Consider the following 18,244-nt stretch of genomic DNA (forward strand, 5'->3'; position numbering starts at 1 on the left):
GTAAAGCCTCCAAATTTTGAAACAAAAGTACAGGAGAGTTGTTGAATTGAATTCACTTTTTTTTTTAAAAGATATTTTTATTGATTTCAGAGAGGAAGGGAGAGGGAGAGAGGGAGAGAAACATCAATGAAGAGAGAGATTCATTGATTGGCTGCCTCCTGCACGCCCCACATTGGGGATCAAGCCCGCAACCCAGGCATATGCCCTGACGGGGAATCGAACTGTGACATCGTGGTTCATAGGCAGATGCTCAACCACTGAGCCACGCCGGCCAGGCTGAATTCACTTTTTAATTTGAATCTTGTGAGTCTATCATTGCCCCTGTTGACATCACTATCAGTTAATACCTCTATTAATACCACTGCTGGGTACTCACGTGGCCCAAAGCCCCGGGGCCTCAGATGCTACCAGTTGAAGGTGTTGTTTCCTAGGTCCTGTGTTTTTTCAAATGATTCCAGAAGCTGACTCTTTGATTTTTTTTTGAGGATCCGAAAAATTTTTACATTTAATATATTTGGGATTCTTCTTCCAAAAGTGAACTATAAATGAAAATTTGCTGCTGGTCCTCTGTTTTCTTTGTCTTTTCCTAGGCCAGGAGGGTGACTATGATGACCTGCCCACTTCCAGTTCCATCTCCACTTTTCTGGACGCACAGGGTTTTGGGGAACTGGAGAAAGGTCTGTCATCCACGCCAGTGATGGGGTCTCCCAGTTGTGACCCACTGAACACAAGTGTTCCGGAAGAGGTATGTATAGACTCCCAATAGTCTCTTCCTGCTGGAGAGAGTGTGTCATTGAAAGTTAAAGTGCTGTGGACAACACGAAAGACATGGGATTTTTTTCTCAGCTTGGTACTGATGACTTGGTTTGCCCTGAAAGTTTTTGTGCCCTGTAAGTTTTTATTTGAAATGTGTGTATGTTTTCCCCCCTTCTTTTTAATAAATAAATGCCCTGGGCAATGTCAAAATTGCTTATGTAATTCAGGAAAAATATAAGAATCCCTTGGGGATAGATGTCATCTTAAATATGGGATTCTAGTCTACATATTAAATAATAAGTAGGGAATAAATAAAGTGGGGATAAAGTGAGATTATATAGAGAAATTGATTTGAGTCACCTTTGATGGAGACGCTGTAACATGAAGGATTGAAATTTTCCTCTGATTTCTTTAGATTTGGAAGAAGCAACTGGAGGGGAATAGTCTTAAACTCATTTATTTTACTTTCATATCAAATTGCCACTGATACCTCTCTCCATTATCTATTGCGCCCCACCCCAACACTTTGTGTCTTGAATGCCAACATTTATTTTGCTGACGAATCTGCACTTTGGCCTGGGCTCAGCAGGAACATCTGGTCTCTGCTCCACTTGGCAGCAGCAGGAGTGGCTCACAGGCTGGGGCTTGAGTCACCTGAAGGCCGCCCATTCATCTATCTGGTGGTTGGGGCTGGCCGTTGGCTGGGACTTCAGCTGAGGCCCTGGCTGGACCCACTGCATGTGACTGCTTGGCCTCTTCATAATACAATGGCTGGTCCTGAAGATGAGTATCCCAAGAAGAGGACCAGGCAAATTCGTATCACCTTTTATGATGTTTCTCAGAAGTCATGTAGCATCTCTTCTCCTTAGTCATAGGCCCACTCAGATTCACGGAGAAGGAGTTATCAATTACCTCTTGATGGACAAGTGGCAATATCACATTGTAAGAACATGTGAGATGGTCTCTTGGTGCAACCACATTTGGAAAATAAATCTGTCCCTCACTCTCTGGCTACAACAGTTTATATCCCTCTCCCATGCACAGTGTACCCAACCCCTCTCCAAAGACCCCTTAGTTTCATTCCAATTAGGCATCAGCATCCCAGGAACTTGTCATCCAGACCAGGTCATGATGTACATGAAGCTCCTCAGGTGCATCTTCTTGGGCACAGCTTCTTGGGTACCACTCCATTCAGTTTAAGAACCGGGAACTTAAGGGACAAGCTCTCTGTCCCCCACACACCTGACATACAATTGTGGGATAGGTATAACATAACCGCTACAGGCACTCTCATTTAAAAGAGGGACAACAGAAGGGACCCAGGTATCACTAGTTCATAGCAATTCCAAAATCTAGCCAGGCATGTGGTGCCAGTTCCTTTGTTAGGACTCAGTCCTCTGGGCTCTTGGTTTTTCCTTCTGAGTCATCCTTCCTTTCCTACAAGAAGGGGATGTACTTGCAGGTAGTAGTTTTCTATAAAAGTGTCCATATAGGTCCAAAGCCGCCTTTAATTTTTTCCTATCTTTATCCCTTTTAGTCCCTTTGGTACAGTATTTTAAACATTCAGAATTTCTTATGAGTCAATTTGTTATCCACTCCATTAGATACAAGCATTATCTGATTAATGAGATACCTTCACAATAATCCTTCTCTACCTTAGGTTCCCTGTAAGGCTACTGTGGGATATCCCTTTATTTTTAGAGTTTAAGATCTATTTTTAAGGGTCAGTGAGACAGAACCCCCTTAAATCTTCCTAAGGTCTTAACAAAGACACACACATGTCTTCATTTTAAGACTGTTTTCCTGACAGCCCCCCGAAACCATTTCTTAATCTATATATATAAAAGCCTAAGCAACTGTTTGACCAGTAGCTATGATGCGCACTGACCACTAGGAGGCAGATGCTTCATCTGGTAGGTTAGCTTGCTGCTGAGGTCCGGCTGATCGGGACTGGGCAAGTTGGGCCGGACATGCCCTGGAGCCCTCCTGTGGTCCCTCCCTGGCCCTAATTGTGCACCGGTGTGAGGGACCCTCCCCCTCCCCCCAGTGCACGAATCCATGCACTGGGCCTCTAGTTTTAATATAATGTGCTGTCTGGAGAGACTGGGAATGGGAAACAGTTTTATTTTTTAACAAAACAACCTTAGATCCCTTATATTTAACAGTTCCTTCTTTGCTCATCTCTGTAAGTAATTAGAAGAAACCAAATGGCATCTTTACTTTTTATATCTGTTGCTGATAATTACATAATGAGAAGATGAAATTTGAATTGAATGAAAATGAATTCAAGGAGACAACAATTAGCATTTTCTTAAATATAAGAGAGGGCTAAAATATGTCCTTAGCAAGGAATTAGTAGTGGGTGGATTGGTGGTAAAAGGTACAAATTTCCAGTTATAAATATAAGTACTGGGAATGTAATGTACATGCATATGACTATAATTAACACGGATGTGTGGCATATTTGAACGTTACTAAGAGAGTACATTCTAAAAGTTTTCATGACAAGAGAAAACAAAACAAAACATTTTCTTCCCTTTTTTTTTAAATCTCTGAGGTGATGGGCATTAACTAAACTTATTGTGGTAACCATTTCACAATATAAATCAGTCAAGTCATTATGCTGTAAACCTGAAACTTATACAGTGCTGTATGTCAATTATATGTCAATAAAACTGGAAAAAAATGGGATTAGATAAGGAATAAGAAATGTTTTAAAGAGAAAAGGTCCCTAATTGTTAAATATATACTTACACCTTAAGGGAAAGGTTACACTCACAGCCATTGAGTGAGCTGTCTCACCCAGTCCCGCCCTGCCGGCCACCTTCTAATTAATTTCCTTTCAATGTGCACAAATCTGTCACTAGTTTTAAATGAAAAGCCAGGAGGGAGATTTGAAGTTGAATTTAAAGCCCTAAGGTTTGAAAGGAAATAAAGAAAATCAGTCTGCTAGTGGAAGTTCATTTATTTCTTGAGTAGGAACCCAAGGAGATAAGAACTTCAGGAAGCAGGGATGATGGGGGTCACTAGTTTTAAATGAAAAGCCAGGAGGGAGACTTGAAGTTGGATTTAAAGCCCTAAAGTTTGAAAGGAAATAAAAATCAGTCTGCTAGTGGAAGTTCATTTATTTCTTTTTTCATGAGTAGGAACCCAAGGAGATAAGAACTTCAGGAAGCAGGGATGATCGTTAAATAAGTTGTCCAGGATAAATCATAAAGATTCAAACTGGAAATAAAAAGATAGTGAAATAATGTCTTTTATAATAAGATGACTTGTTAAAGAACAAAATTCGACTGAGTAAATTTAAAAAGTCTTGGCTTAACGCATCAATTCATGAATCCAGCAGCATCCAATCTAGGAGATGAGATAGAAAGGCCCAAGGAGCTGTACAAGATGAAAGGCTTTTTGTAGAAGTGAGCAGGAGCAGGGAAGTTAGTGAGGCACTGCTGATTGGTGAAAACAGGGTTACTTTCCTTACATGGAGCAAAGGGAAGTCTTGGAGCCCCGTCAGGTAACTTGTGGGAGCAAGCAGTACTGCTGGGCTGACCTAGGCCCTCCTTTTCTGGGAGAGCTGAGCACAGACATTTCATTCAGTTCAGGTTTGCTGATGCGGGGCTTTGCATGACCCATACCATCTTGGGCCCAATCTGGTTACTTTAACAGATTTCACATTTTATAACCTTTGATAGTGTCCAAGGATGAGACCACCGCTCAGTAACTGAAACAAAACTCACAAAGCTGAATTTATTGCTTATTTAAGAGAGTGGACTTGGTTGGTCAGGGACACTCTCTCCAAGCTGATCTTATAGAGCAGCAGTTCTCAACCTGTGGGTCGCGACCCCTTTGGGGTTGAACTACCCTTTCACAGGGGTCGCCTAAGACCATTGTAAAACACATATATAATTACATATTGTTTTTGTGATTAATCACTATGCTTTAATTATGTTCAATTTGTAACAATGAAAATACATCCTGAATATCAGATATTTACATTACGATTCATAACAGTAGCAAAATTACAGTTATGAAGTAGCAACGAAAATAATTTTATGGTTGGGGGTCACCACAACATGAGGAACTGTATTAAAGGGTCGCAGCATTAGGAAGGTTGAGAACCACTGATATAGAGGGTTTTAGGATGCTTGGAGCTCAGGGACTGGTGGACCTTCAGAGGAAGCAGGAGTGAGTTGACAGCAGCCGGATGTGGTTATGAAGGTGAGACTGTTGTTGACTGGGTGGCATTTAGAGGTGTGTTTGCTGGTGTGAGTCCCTACCTTGGTGGCTGACTTACAGAGGTGAGTCATGGTTGGTTGACCTGCAGAAGTGAGTCAACTCACTGAGGCGAGTTATGTTCACCTTTTTACTGGAATATTTGCTGAAAGTGTTTCATTTATTTGTTCATGATGTGTCCAACCATCTAACTGCTCTCTGGTTGTCAGAAATTATTGAAAACCAGAGTGTATAATTTTTTTTTCACAGAGTCCATCCTCAGGATACACATGGGATTTGTGTGGGAAAGTGTATTTTTGTTGTTGTTGTAATATTGTTACTATTAAGCAAAGTGTTTTAAATAGTATAATCACAAAGTATATTATAAATTGTTTTAATTCTATTTTTCATTAATTCTGTTCATTGAAATTAGCTTGCTCACACACAGAATAATAATTAACTGGAGTGACCAACATTTTATTTTCGACTAGCAGTAGAAACTAAAGTGAAAGTAGTGCTCATTTTACAGAGAAAATTGATGCCCAGTGAAGATTTTACTATTAACTTAATTAATGGTATTTATTGTGTCTTACAATATTCAGTATCTTATACAGAACCAGGTTCAAAAATTACCTTCCTCCAGAATGTTTTCTCTGATTAGCATTTCTAGGTGTTTATATCCTGAATTTTGGTTGCTCTGTGGCTTGTGTTTTGTTTGATGTGACTCACTTTTGACTTTTTATTATTATATTACAGTTCCACACCAGCATCTTGCAGGTTTCAACCCCTTCATTATTACCAACATCTAAAGGCTTGGAAACGCCTGAGAAAGCAAAATTGCCTCTTAAGTCCGAGACTTCATTTGAGAAGTATGTCATTAATGTCCTAACGTTGCAAATATAAATGTTTGGAAAAGTAGGTCAACCAGAAGCAAGGGTGCTTTGAATTTATTGACAGACACGATTTCTTACCCAGAAAAGCAAGAAATAGTGACATGCGCCAGGAAACCTTATCAGTTTTGTGTTATTGAAATAACAGGTGTGAAGCCAGAAGTAACTGGAGATGAGGTGAGGATGTGCTTTGGGTCAGGTTAGAGAGGGAGTCTATGTCCTAGGTCCTGGGTGCCCCTCAAAGGGCTGTGAGCAGAATAGCAGCAGTCCTGTGCCTGAGACTGGACAATGGCTATGGAGGAGATAGGACAGGGATACCATAGTTTTTGCATAGGCAAATAGGATTTGGGGGGAACATAGTCGCAAATTAATTGCCTAATCTTACAATTAGACAAAATAAAATAAAACACAAGACCAAAAAAAGAGAAATAACTTTCCTTGCACAAGTGTTTGTTTTTGACAGTTCTGTTCACTTTGAATATATATATTGTCTTTTCTTCATGAAGTTTACAAATACTTTCTTTTTTTAAATTTTAGTGATGGAAAAAGAACCCTTGGCGCTGCTGTTGAAACCCAAATGTCTGACAGTCTTTCGTAAGTTATAAGTGATTGAATGTGAAAAATGTGGTTGGTACTTCCGGTAGAGGAAGCTTCCCTTACACTAACAATAACCAGTATTGGAAGTGAGTGACTATGAGGCCTGAATTAATGAATGAAACTGTAATGATAAAGTGGAGGTGAGGTGAGGGTGGGGGATGTAAGTTGACAAAGAAATACTTGCTCACTTATCATTGTCTCATGCCAAGTTTCTGTAGATCTTTAGCCTTCTTTACCAGTTTTCCCCTGAAGTTCAGTGCTTGTAATTTCACTTTTGTGCTGATATTTTAAATCTTGCAGAAAAGAATCACATAGTGTGGTGGCTGGAAAGTTGCATTGGTTTTCTGCACTTTCAAATTGATAAACTGACCTAATATCTATGTTTATCCAAGTTCAAGTCTGTATTAAATTAGGAAAACGTATTCCTCAAAAAGTACTCAAAGATAAGATCTTTTTCACCATTATACTTTATATGGTGGTAGACACTTCTAGCAACGTATTTACACATAAATACATGACAAATGCCTTTTAAACATTTGTTTGTATACCAGGTGTACCAGTTACTAATGCGGATTTTTTTTAACAGGTGGAGTTACACATATGTTGATATATATGCGATTTGCTATGTATGCTATTTTGTTGTATTGACAGCAAGCTTCAAAACTTCATATGTCAAATTTGCTGAAGGTATTAACCTCATAGATATTTTTATGCTTAAAAATGTCAGATTTTGTGCCAAAAAAAGAGCATTTGCGGGAAGTTTTTATTCATTACTTTATTTTGAAGAAAAATGCTGTTGAAAGTTATCGTATACTTCAGGAAGCTTATGGTGAGCATGCCCCATCTCAAGATACTTGTGAACACTGGTTTAAATGCTTTAAAAGTTATGATTTCGATGTGAAAGACAAAGAACATCCAGGTCAACTGAAAAAGTTTGAAGACCAACAATTACAAGCATTATTGGATGAAGATGCGTGTCAAACTCAAAACAACTTGCAGAAAGATTAAACGTTGCTCAGCAAACAATTTCTGATCGTTTACAAGCCATGGGAAAGAGTTTAAGCCATGGGAAAGATTTTAAAGGAAGGAAAATGGGTGCCACATCAACTGAACGAAAGACAAATAGAAAACCGAAAAGTCATCAGTAAAATTTTGCTTCAATGACACGAAAGAAATTCATTTTTGCATCGAATTGTGACTGGCGATGAAAAGTGGATTTAGTTTGAGAATCCCAAACGCACAAAATCATGCGTTGATCCAGCTCAACCATCAACATCGACTGCAAAGCCAAATCGCTTCGGAAAGAAGACAATGCTCTGCGTTTGGCAAGATCAGGAAGGTGCGGTGTATTATGAGCTTCTAAAACCAGGTGAAACCGTTAATACTGATCACTACCAACAACAAATAATCAATTTGAACCACGATTTGATTGTGAAACGACCAGAATGGGCCAGAAGACAGCAAAGTAATTTTGCTTCATGATGACGCACCATCACACATTTAAACCATTTAAAGACATGTTAAATTATATTGCCTGGAAAGTATTAACCCACTCGCTGTATTCACCAGACCTTGCTCCTTCAGATTACCACTTGTTCTGATCGATGGCACACGCACTTTCTGAGCAGCATTTCAAAACGTACAATGAAGTGGAAAATTGGGTCTCTGAATGGTTTGCCTCAAAACAAAAAATGTTCTATTGAGATGGTACCCACAAATTACCTGAAAGATGGGGGAAATGTGTAGCTAGCGATGGACATTACTTTGAATAAAGCACTTTTGATGTTTCTCTTGAAATGATCATGTTTTCTTTGATTACAAAATCCACATTATTAACCGGTACACCTGGTATTTATATCATTCTGTTTCTTTGGGCAAAAGTATTACTTTTTTCCTCTCTCTTTTGAAGCTAGTAACATATTCCTGCCTTCAGTTTTAAATAAGACCCGCTCTATAAAACTGAATGCTAATCCTGTGAAAGAGAGAGCCTCCGAATGTTTACAATGTCACTTTGCTGTCACGAGGATAGCAAATGAATTTATACGGACAGTAAGAGGGATTCCTCTACTATGCTTTGATCAGAATTACAAATGAAGTGCTCTGTCAGACTCAGAAAATCGATTTCTTTGAGAATTGAAAAGTAAAATTTTCATGCTTTATTTATTTTTGTAAGAGATTTTTTAAATTGATTTTTAGAGAGGAAAGGAGAGGGAGAGAGAAACATTGATTGGTGTGAGAGCAAAACATTGATTGGCTGCCTCCTGCACTCCCCCTACTGGAGACCTAGTCCACAACCCAGGCATGTGCCCTGACCGGAAATGGAACCAGTAACCTTTCGGTGCACAGGATGACACCCAACCAACCGAGCCACACTGGCCAGGGCTTCATCCTTTATTTTAATTATAGGATTATATGTAAACTAGAGGCCCGGTGCACAAAAATGTGTGCACTCGGGGGAGGGGGTTCCCTCCGCCCAACCTGTGCCCTCTCGCAGTCTGGGACCCCTTGGGGGATGACCACCTGCTGGCTTAGGCCTGCTCCCCGGGGGATGGGGCCTAAGCTGGCAATCAGACATCCCTCTGGCAGCCCGGCAGCCCTCGGGGGATGTCCACTTGCCAGCGGGGAGCAGACTTAAGCTGCAGTCAGACATCGTTAGCGCTGCTGAGGAGGCAGGAGAGGCTCCCACCACCACCGCTGTAATGGCAGCCATCAGCCTAGCTTGTGGCTGAGCAGTGCTTCCCCATGTGGTAGCGCACTGACCACCAGAGGGCAGCTCCTGCATTGAGCGTCTGCCCCCTGGTGGTCAGTGTGTGTCATAGTGACCAGTCATTCCCAGTCTTTCTGCTGTTAAGGTCAGTTTGCATATTACCCTTTTACTATATAGGATAGAGGCCTGGTGCACAGGTGGGGGCCAGCTGGTTTGCCTTGAAGGGTGTCCCAGATCAGGGTGGCGGTCCTGCTTGGGTGCCTGGCCAGCCTGGGTGAGGGGCTAATGGCTGTTTGCAGCTGGTCACACCCCCTTCAGGGTGGGGGTTCCCACTGGGGTGCCTGGCCAGTCTGGTTGAGGGGCTGAGGGTCGTTTTCAGTCTGGCCAGCGACTGAAGCTCCCAACCTCTCCTTTTTTTCTTTTCTTTTTTTAAGCCGTTTTCAGGCTGGCCAGCGACTGAAACTCCCAGCCTCTCCTTTTTTTCTTTTTTTTTTTTTATTCTGGGACTTATTTACCTTCTATAATTGAAACTTTGTTGCCGTCACTGGAGCTGAGAGCCAGCTCCTGCTCCCTCCAGCACTGAGGCCACAGCCTGCTGAAAGCAGGTATCTGGGGTTTGTTTAGCTTCTATAATTGAAACTTTGTTGCCGTCACTGGAGCTGAGAGCCAGCTCCTGCTCCCTCCAGCACTGAGGCCACAGCCTGCTGAAAGCAGGTATCTGGGGTTTGTTTAGCTTCTATAATTGAAACTTTGTTGCTTTCGGAGCTCAGAGCCGGGCCACGGCAGATGGGGAACCTTGGCTTCATCCATCACTGGAGCAAGCAAGCCTCCTGCTTGCTTCAGTGCGTGGCTGCCGGCCGCCATCTTGGTTGGGTTAATTTGCATATCGTGCTGATTAGCCAATGGGAGGCATAGCGAAGGTACGGTCAATTACCATGTTTGTCTATTATTAGATAGGATAGTACATGCATACTTAAAAAGTTCCCAGTGTATAAAGGTATACATGCAAAGGATCTAACATTAGGCCTTGGAAAACTGGTTTAAATTTTCGAATATTGACATCACAAGAATAGTCCTAAGTGTTTTTCCAGCTACTCAAACATGTGCAGGACGTTTACAGTTATTGGCAGGACAGTTAACCACCCCTGCTTTTAAAAGAACTAAATGTTATAATTTTCTTAAGCTCATAAGTGACTGCCGGAATCCAGATGTTCTTTTATTACCAGGATTCAACCCACACACAATTCTAGTTTCTTTCCAAGATATCCTACTTAAAAACAGTGGCACCAGAGCCACTTATTATTAATCCTAATTATTATTATTGTTATTTTTAGAACTTCAAGTCTGCAGAAGTCTAGCAGCCTGGGCAATCTGAAGAAAGAGTCATCAGATGGGGTTGGTTCTGTGTGTTTTTTTCCTGTCTGTTACCCTGAGAAGAAAATATTTAGGGATCTTCATCTTTTCCCATGTTGCAAGTAAAACTCTTAAGAAGAGCTTGTGGTTTCTTGACGGAAAATTATTAGATAATAGGAAATGATTGGGTTAAGGATAAATATCAAGAAGTATGATAGGAAGGATTGAAAGTAGTGCATAAAAACAAAAATAGAGACTTTAATAATAAAACGTTGTTGGAAATAAATGAAATAGATTTTGTAGCTGGGATATATATGTAAATTTATTTTAATTTATGGAATTGTATGTGACAAATTATGAATATATAAGAGATTCCTATAACAATCTTAACTGTTGTTGTTTTGAACAGGAAAAGGAGTCTATTCAGAAGCCTCCAGAGGTAATTTTCATGTCCAGGTTGCAATGTAAAAATGTTTTAGACTTCTAGTGCATAAGATTGCTTAAATGCCTCTAGTAGACAAAACTCTCAAAATGAAAGAAGCCAGACACAAAAGATCACGTATTATATGATTCCATTTATGTGAATTATCCAGGCTAGATAAATTCATAGAGACAGCTCGGAGGTTGGTGGTTGCCAGGGGCGGAGGAGAGTGGAATGGGAAGAAGCCGCTTAATGGTAAGGGGTTTTCCTTTAGAACATGGAAGCCTTTTGGAACTAGATAGAGGTGGTTGTTTGCAACACATTGTGAATGTACTAAATGCCACTGCATTACTTTAGAATAGGTACTTTTATGTTACATGAATTTCACCTCCATAGGTTATTGGAAAAACAAAAAGAAAATGCCAAACTCTCAGTCACACAGTTTAACGTTCTTAGCGATTGTCACTGGGCTTCCTTTGACCTCACAGAAAGCCCTTCTTAGATCACCAGCGGTTTATTTTATGCAACCACTGTCCACCTACAGCAAACAGTTTGCTATTTTAGAGGCGTCGTTGAGATGTGCTCTGGTTCTTCTTTCTTCTGATTTTCGATCATTAGCCTCGTAGAGGTTACCGTCTGGTAGACAGGCTACTTCCAGGTGCAATTTCTTGGCTATTGGCTCTCGGTGCCTTGAGTCATAGTGTAGGTAGAACTGAGGAAGCACAGACAGCGGGCACAGCTGTAATTAAAGCCATCCTCTGTTCTTTTCGTCCTGCCAACTCAATAGCGGAGTGCTTTTGACATCAGTGCTAAGACATGAATATTAGTGCCACTAATCTGTGGCATCTGTAAACTTTTAGTTACTATGAGCAGTAAATATGTCGAGTAAAAGAACCAACCACCTTAAGAGCCTATATCCATCCCCTTGCCCTTTTCTCCACTTCGGAGGAAACAGAGGGCAGGAGATGTTAGAGAAATGAAAGCATCCAAACAAAAGCATTGTTGCATAATACTGAAACCATATAAAAGACCATGTTACTATAATTGCCAGTTCAAATAACCAGAAAGCTAAAAATAATAAGCAGCATTGAAAAGCATAATTTAATCACAATGGAAGTTCTGAAATACTGTAGAAATCTGAAGTAGCTTCTGAATCAACCAAGAACAATTTAATTATAGTCACTTTAGTCTTAGGTAAGTGTATCTGAATATATCACAGTTTTTGAAAATTGTTAATCCAAATTTAACAACTTCCTGGCAGGATATGAATATATCCCAGGATCTCATTTCAAAAATAGTTTAAACAGTTGCTGATTATACCTTCATTTTATTAATTCTTTGAGGAGAATATTTAAAATAATTGGAATACAATCTCCTTACACTGCCTGTGTAGAAGCTTGAGAATAATGCCTACTTTCTGGAGTAATTATATTATGCTGTATTGGGCTTCTATAGATTCAGTTATATTATAAAGACTGTGAACTGTCTCATAGCCAGATCTGTGTCATAATTGTTGGAAAAGAAGTCTATTGCTATTCTGGTTTTTTTATCTCTCTGTTTTTTGGGGGGGATGAGGCAAAGAACACTTGAGAATTTCTGTATCTATCCTAATATTTAAAGTCCCTAATATTTAAATATATGGGTTATAAGTTAGTGACAAGCATGTTTTTTGTTGTTGTTTCTTAAGTAGCTTTCAGAATTGACTTTTTAAACTTCTCATGTGGCACTTGGTATTCATAACCAACTTACTAGTTTAGTTATTCCTTTAAGTGCAGTCACATATGTAACATATTCAGTATTGTGCCTGGCAGGTGCTCATAATTATGTGCATTGGTGTTGCTTCATTTATTTTTACTTCTCTCTCAGGATAAAGCTCCGGTAGAAAGCAGCCCGTTTGGGACCCTCCCACCCAAAGCCCCAGGGCACGATGCCTGCTTGGATGACAACCCCTTTGGCACCCGAAAAGGCAGATCTTCCTTTGGTCGTGGCTTCTTTAAAATAAAAAGTAATAAGAGGACAGCAAGTGCGCCGAACTTGGGTAGGTCTGGCCAAAACGCCTTTGCCCGAATTCCATCAGAACAAGGAAGAGAACAGTCTCTTCCCTTCCCCGACTCATCTTTTATGCATTTCTCTTTCTCAGAAATGAAGGTGAATGACTTAGGGAGGAAATTAGCAAAAAAAAAAAAAAATGCTTCCGTGGATTTAATTCAGTGGTCTGCTGAAGGTAGCTCTGTGTAGACTCACCTTGCTCTCTCTTCTGGGGTGTACACAGAAGGAAGACCTAAAACCATGATTCCCTCTGACTTCATTGTAACCAGCTTCCCATCTGTTTTTCACGTGGATACATTAACCCCATGTTGACACTGCTCGTGGAGTCGCGTGGAACTCGCCTTCCCTCCACCGTGTGTACTTTGGGAGTAGGAGTCTGATCTGTGTTTCATTTTGTCATTCCCCTGTGTTCTCTCCATTGGGCTGCGTGTGATTGTGTGCGTTGTTGGGATATCTGAAGATCGTAAACGAAGTGCCAGTGCACCCACCTTAGGTATCGTACCCCTGCATGCCAGCCTCGGCTAGCGCTGCGCTCCAAACCGGGCTAATCCCTGCTCTTGGCATCTGTGATCTCTAGAAAGCGCGCTGGCAGCAACCAAAAGATGTAGTTCTCTACTCCAGAGGGTTCTTTCCACCTTCTGCTAAACAGGACTCTCTGTAGAACCTTTGCTTTCAAGCGGAAATGCTGTTGTAAGCAATGCTAATGACACCTTGCGAGCAGCACTGGGGGGATCCAGCGCGCACAGCATCCCTCTGAGTGCAGGGCAGGCGTGTCCTGGCATTTAAACAGCTTTCACCCTTGAAGCACAGTTCCTCTCACGCTAACGCCCAGGTCCTTGCTGTTCCTGTCCCATGTTTCCATCTTCCCCAGCCTCCAAAAAGAAACATTTTTAGCCAAATAGAGAGATCTGTGGAAGAGTTTGAAAATGGTTTTTTAGACTTAATTCTCTTAGGGGAACGTTCTCCTGACATGTTATTGCTTTGAAGATAGAGGGAACATTTCCTGATGACACAGGTAACTCAATGTGTTCTTTGAGGAGTTGCCCCCAAAGTGATTTTCTGAGGAGGAAGTTCAGTTTTCCTCTTCAAAGGGCAGGCTTCCCGGAGGGGGAAAAAAAAAGAGTCTAAACATAAAAATGAGATGCTTTTGAAATGAGGGTGGGGTAGGCAACTTCTCAGGAACATCAATACCCATCATGGCTGTAAGGATTTGGATGGAAAGTTCCTTTGGGTTTTCCCAACAGGCTCTGTTACCTTGTATAGATATCCACATATCTATTCACATGGGTCATCAAAGGTGGCTCCTCTCTCTTTGTAGCCTTAAATGTCTAAAATGAACACTGGATGAATAAAATAAACTGATTCATCCAGATAACTATTTTCAAATGTTTTGTTACCTTTCTTAGAAAGGTATTGTCAATGCTAAGAGGCAAATGCTGCTTACTATAACCTATAACCACAGCTCTGCTTCATAGAAAAGTCAACCTCTGTAACCTTTACCACTCTCTAAGACACTGCTCCTGTGATTTTTGTACAACTTTTACTTTCCTCCATAAAAGTGTAAAATCTCACATTGAAGAAACAGTAGCCCCTGTGTTTGCTAGTGTGGGATCACCCGTTAAGGAACAGCTAAAAGAACTGAAATAGTTAATGCTTGGAGATCCAAGAGTAGCAAATTTGGATGTTATTTTTGTAAGGCAGAATCAACAGACACTAATTTTATATCAAACAAAAAACTATTCATATTCAGTTCATTCTTCTCTCAGTGCCTAGGATGTAATAGGTTATGAACAAAAATACATTTCTTGAATAAAGAATTGCCAGAACTTGGTAACCGATTTGAAATAAATGCCAAAGGTAAGGAAGGAAGGAAAAGAAAATGACAGAGTTTGAACTGGAGTGCAAGGAACATATTAATTAATATTAATGAAATATTAAATAAGGACATCAAGAGAAGACTCAGAAAAAAATTGTATGGGAATTTTGCTGAGTCCAAGATACCCCTGGCACACTGAACTGGGAATATACACAGCAGATACTAAGGCTGGAGAGAAAGATGAGGCCCATAGATTTTGATGCCAACTGCTTATCAATGAGTGAAGCCATCATTTAGTGCTGAGCATAGAGTGGGTGGGCTTGTCAAGAGATCCTGCAGAGGGAACTTAGAAAAGAATCTTGGAGTGGAGTGGAGGAGGAAGGGAAAACAGGGTGCTATAGCAAAGAAGGAACTATCAGATAGCAGATCTAGGAGAGAGTCATGCCAAGAAGCTAAGGGAGATGATGACGCTGAAGGATGTAGGAGATAGTCAGCAGTACCAAATGGTATAGCAGTATTGAGAATAATTCCATTATGAATTAAATTACTTAAGGAAAGAATATGGCAATCCTATCACACCTTTGAATCTCAAAGGTGTTGTATTTCTTAAGTTAATTGACTTTACACACAACTGATGTAGAGTAGAACAGGGTGCTTTTTGGTTTATAGGCCAACAGAAGAATTCTTACCAGTTGTTAAAGCCAAGAACCTAACCTCCAATCATGCCCATTTTCTATATTAAAATTCATTGAGTTTGTTTTCTCTTCTTGGAATAGCTGAAACAGAAAAGGAGACAGCCGAGCACCTAGACCTGGCTGGTGTATCTCCTCGGCCAAAAGGTTCACAGGGGAGCAGCCCCTTCCAGATGTCCCCATCATCTCCAGATTCCAAAAAGAAATCCCGAGGCATCATGAAACTCTTCGGAAAGTAAGTAACAGAGTGAACAAGTGGAATGGACTTTGTCTTATATGTTGTTCAAACGTAGGAAGAAATGGAAAATTGGCTGAAAATGGATATGAAATTGTAAAGCTTCCGTGTTCCTCTTCTGGAAGGAAGATTGTGATTTGGGATTCATTAACTCATTGAGTCTCAAACTTTAAATCCAAATGTGTACTCTAATGACAGACAAAGAGGAGTAGCTCAAATGTATACACCAATTACAAATGTTCTGCTTAGTCTAAGGCCTCCTCAGGTCGAATACAAGGCAATATGTGTTGTATCTTTTCTTCAGACTTAGGAGAAGTCAGTCAACTACATTCAACCCAGATGACATGTCTGAAACTGAATTCAAACGAGGAGGGACGAGGGCAACTGCTGGGCCCCGATTGGGTTGGTCTCGAGATTTGGGACAATCTAATAGGTAAGAACATCCAAACTAATGGACTTCCGCATCTCTACCCAAGCATCAGGGGGGTCTCATGAGCACCAGTAATGCTAGTATTGTCCCTGGGTTGCACAGTCAGATCCATTGCTTACTGCCATGCCTAGTGGAAGGGTCCGCCATCTTTAGAGCAGTGTAGTTTGGCAATGGTTGGTGAACAACTGTGCAGCAAATGTGAGCTATCTGAGCTAGGTGAGGAGCCACAGCTGAAGTGCCCGCAACATCTGTATTAGAATGAATATCAGACTTAGTTTTCAAAGAAAATAATTATAAGTATTTTAAAGCATAGCCTTGCAAAGATAGGACAGTATAGTGTTTATGAGTAGGTTCTAGAGCAGAGGTTCTCAACCTGTGGGTCGCGACCCCTTTGGCGGTCGAACGACCCTTTCACAGGGGTCGCCTAAGACCATCCTGCATATCAGATATTTACATTATGATTCATAACAGTAGCAACATTACAGTTATGAAGTAGCAACGAAAATAATTTTATGGTTGGGTCACAACATGAGGAACTGTATTTAAAGGGCCAGAAGGTTGAGAACCACTGTTCTAGAGGCAGATTGCTTGGGTCTGATTTCTGGTCTTACCACTTCCTATAAGCTGGATAACGTTGAACAGCTACTTTCATGCTTTGTGTCTCTGTTTCTTGTGGTATGTGTTAGTATCTTTCCCGGAAAATAGTTTTGAAGATTAAATTAGTTTATATGTGCTAAGTATCTGACAAATCACTGTTTAATAAACAATGGAACCTGTGAAAGCACCTAAAGATATAGATTCTATCAGAAATCTTAAACTTACTAGGGCTATGTAATGTTTTAGTTATTATGAGTCTAAGAACTTTTCCTACACCTTTCCCACAGTTCAGGGCTGGTTTGGAACTACCTGTACTATACTGACCTACCGAGCATAAAAAGGGTGGGGTTGGCAAACATATGGCACCAATCATTGATACTAAGTCTTTTAACTCTGTTTAGCCTTCTCCAAATACTGAGCAGTCTCATTTGCCATATGTTCTCTTTGTACACAGTAGAGGACCTCCTTGTGCTGATAAAACAAAAAAAAAGGTCTTATCACCACTTTTTTTTTTTTTCAAACAGGAATACTATTTGTGTGTCAAAGTAAAAGAAAACAGAAATTTGCTTTGATTATACTTTCTTATAATCAGTGATGACATATTGCCCCCTTCTCATTGATTACCACCTGGAAAGAAACCATTATTCTGCTAAAATTAATTCAAGTTTTACTTGAGTTTCTTTTCATCTGACCTAGTGTTTTCTGTTTGTGAATTCAGTCTTCAAACAACATTGGTTGAAACTAGTACAATGACTTGACTTGTTGGTTCAACACGGTCTTCTACAGAACATGCTTTTGCTAAACCACATTGCATCTTTTGTGGTTTCATTTGAAATGAAGATTGGTCTCACAAGGTCACTTTCAACTCCAGTGCCACTTCCTATTCCAAATATGTACTGATATTAAGCTTTGCACAGTCCAATGTGTATCACCAGGAAATACCCATATCTGTTGAACATACAGTTGTTCAACCTTGATGATAAGCCATAGGATTGGCTTTGAATTGTTTTTCATACAATTGTTCATTTTCCTGTAGTGACTTGGATATGCCATTTGCCAAATGGACCAAGGAGCAGGTTTGCAATTGGCTTGTGGAACAGGGCTTGGGGTCCTACCTGAATTCTGGCAAGCACTGGATTGCATCTGGCCAAACACTTTTGCAGGCTTCTCAACAAGATCTAGAGAAGGTGACTGCTTCTTTGTTTTTGTTTACATAATGAATTCTGAGAGAGAGATAGAGAATGTGAATGTAGGATTGTTTTCTATGCCTTAAATGGGAATGGGGGAGCCAGTAAGTGCTCTTGGAAAAGTCTGGCTTTCCTGCTTCGTGCTTATTTTATTTCATGGACTAAAAACAAAGGATCTGGTTGTAATGATTCCTTATGGAACACTTAAGCCACTGGGCATTTTAATGAAAAATAATTGTATGGCCATAATAATAAGCCTTAAGCTCATATTTCTCAAAATCATTCTGTGGCTTTATCGTTATTAA

The 18,244-nt window shown here is 40.4% G+C and overlaps 1 protein-coding gene across 1 annotated transcript in view; it reads left to right on the forward strand.

The window, feature by feature from the left end:
* The window catches only part of PPFIBP1 (PTPRF interacting protein, binding protein 1 (liprin beta 1)), a 171,298-nt gene that overhangs the window by 143,812 nt on the left and 9,242 nt on the right, over positions 1-18,244 (forward strand). Inside the window, exons 12-21 of the mRNA XM_005871855.2 lie at positions 591-745; positions 5,722-5,834; positions 6,393-6,449; positions 10,494-10,554; positions 10,922-10,951; positions 12,800-12,971; positions 13,443-13,475; positions 15,575-15,725; positions 16,030-16,158; positions 17,789-17,939. Coding sequence (XP_005871917.1) covers positions 591-745; positions 5,722-5,834; positions 6,393-6,449; positions 10,494-10,554; positions 10,922-10,951; positions 12,800-12,971; positions 13,443-13,475; positions 15,575-15,725; positions 16,030-16,158; positions 17,789-17,939 — 1,052 coding nt within the window. The remainder of the gene's footprint in view (positions 1-590; positions 746-5,721; positions 5,835-6,392; positions 6,450-10,493; positions 10,555-10,921; positions 10,952-12,799; positions 12,972-13,442; positions 13,476-15,574; positions 15,726-16,029; positions 16,159-17,788; positions 17,940-18,244) is intronic.

Source organism: Myotis brandtii, unplaced genomic scaffold (genome assembly GCF_000412655.1).
Source record: "Myotis brandtii unplaced genomic scaffold, ASM41265v1 scaffold358, whole genome shotgun sequence".
In the NCBI taxonomy this organism is placed as follows: Eukaryota; Metazoa; Chordata; class Mammalia; order Chiroptera; family Vespertilionidae; genus Myotis; species Myotis brandtii.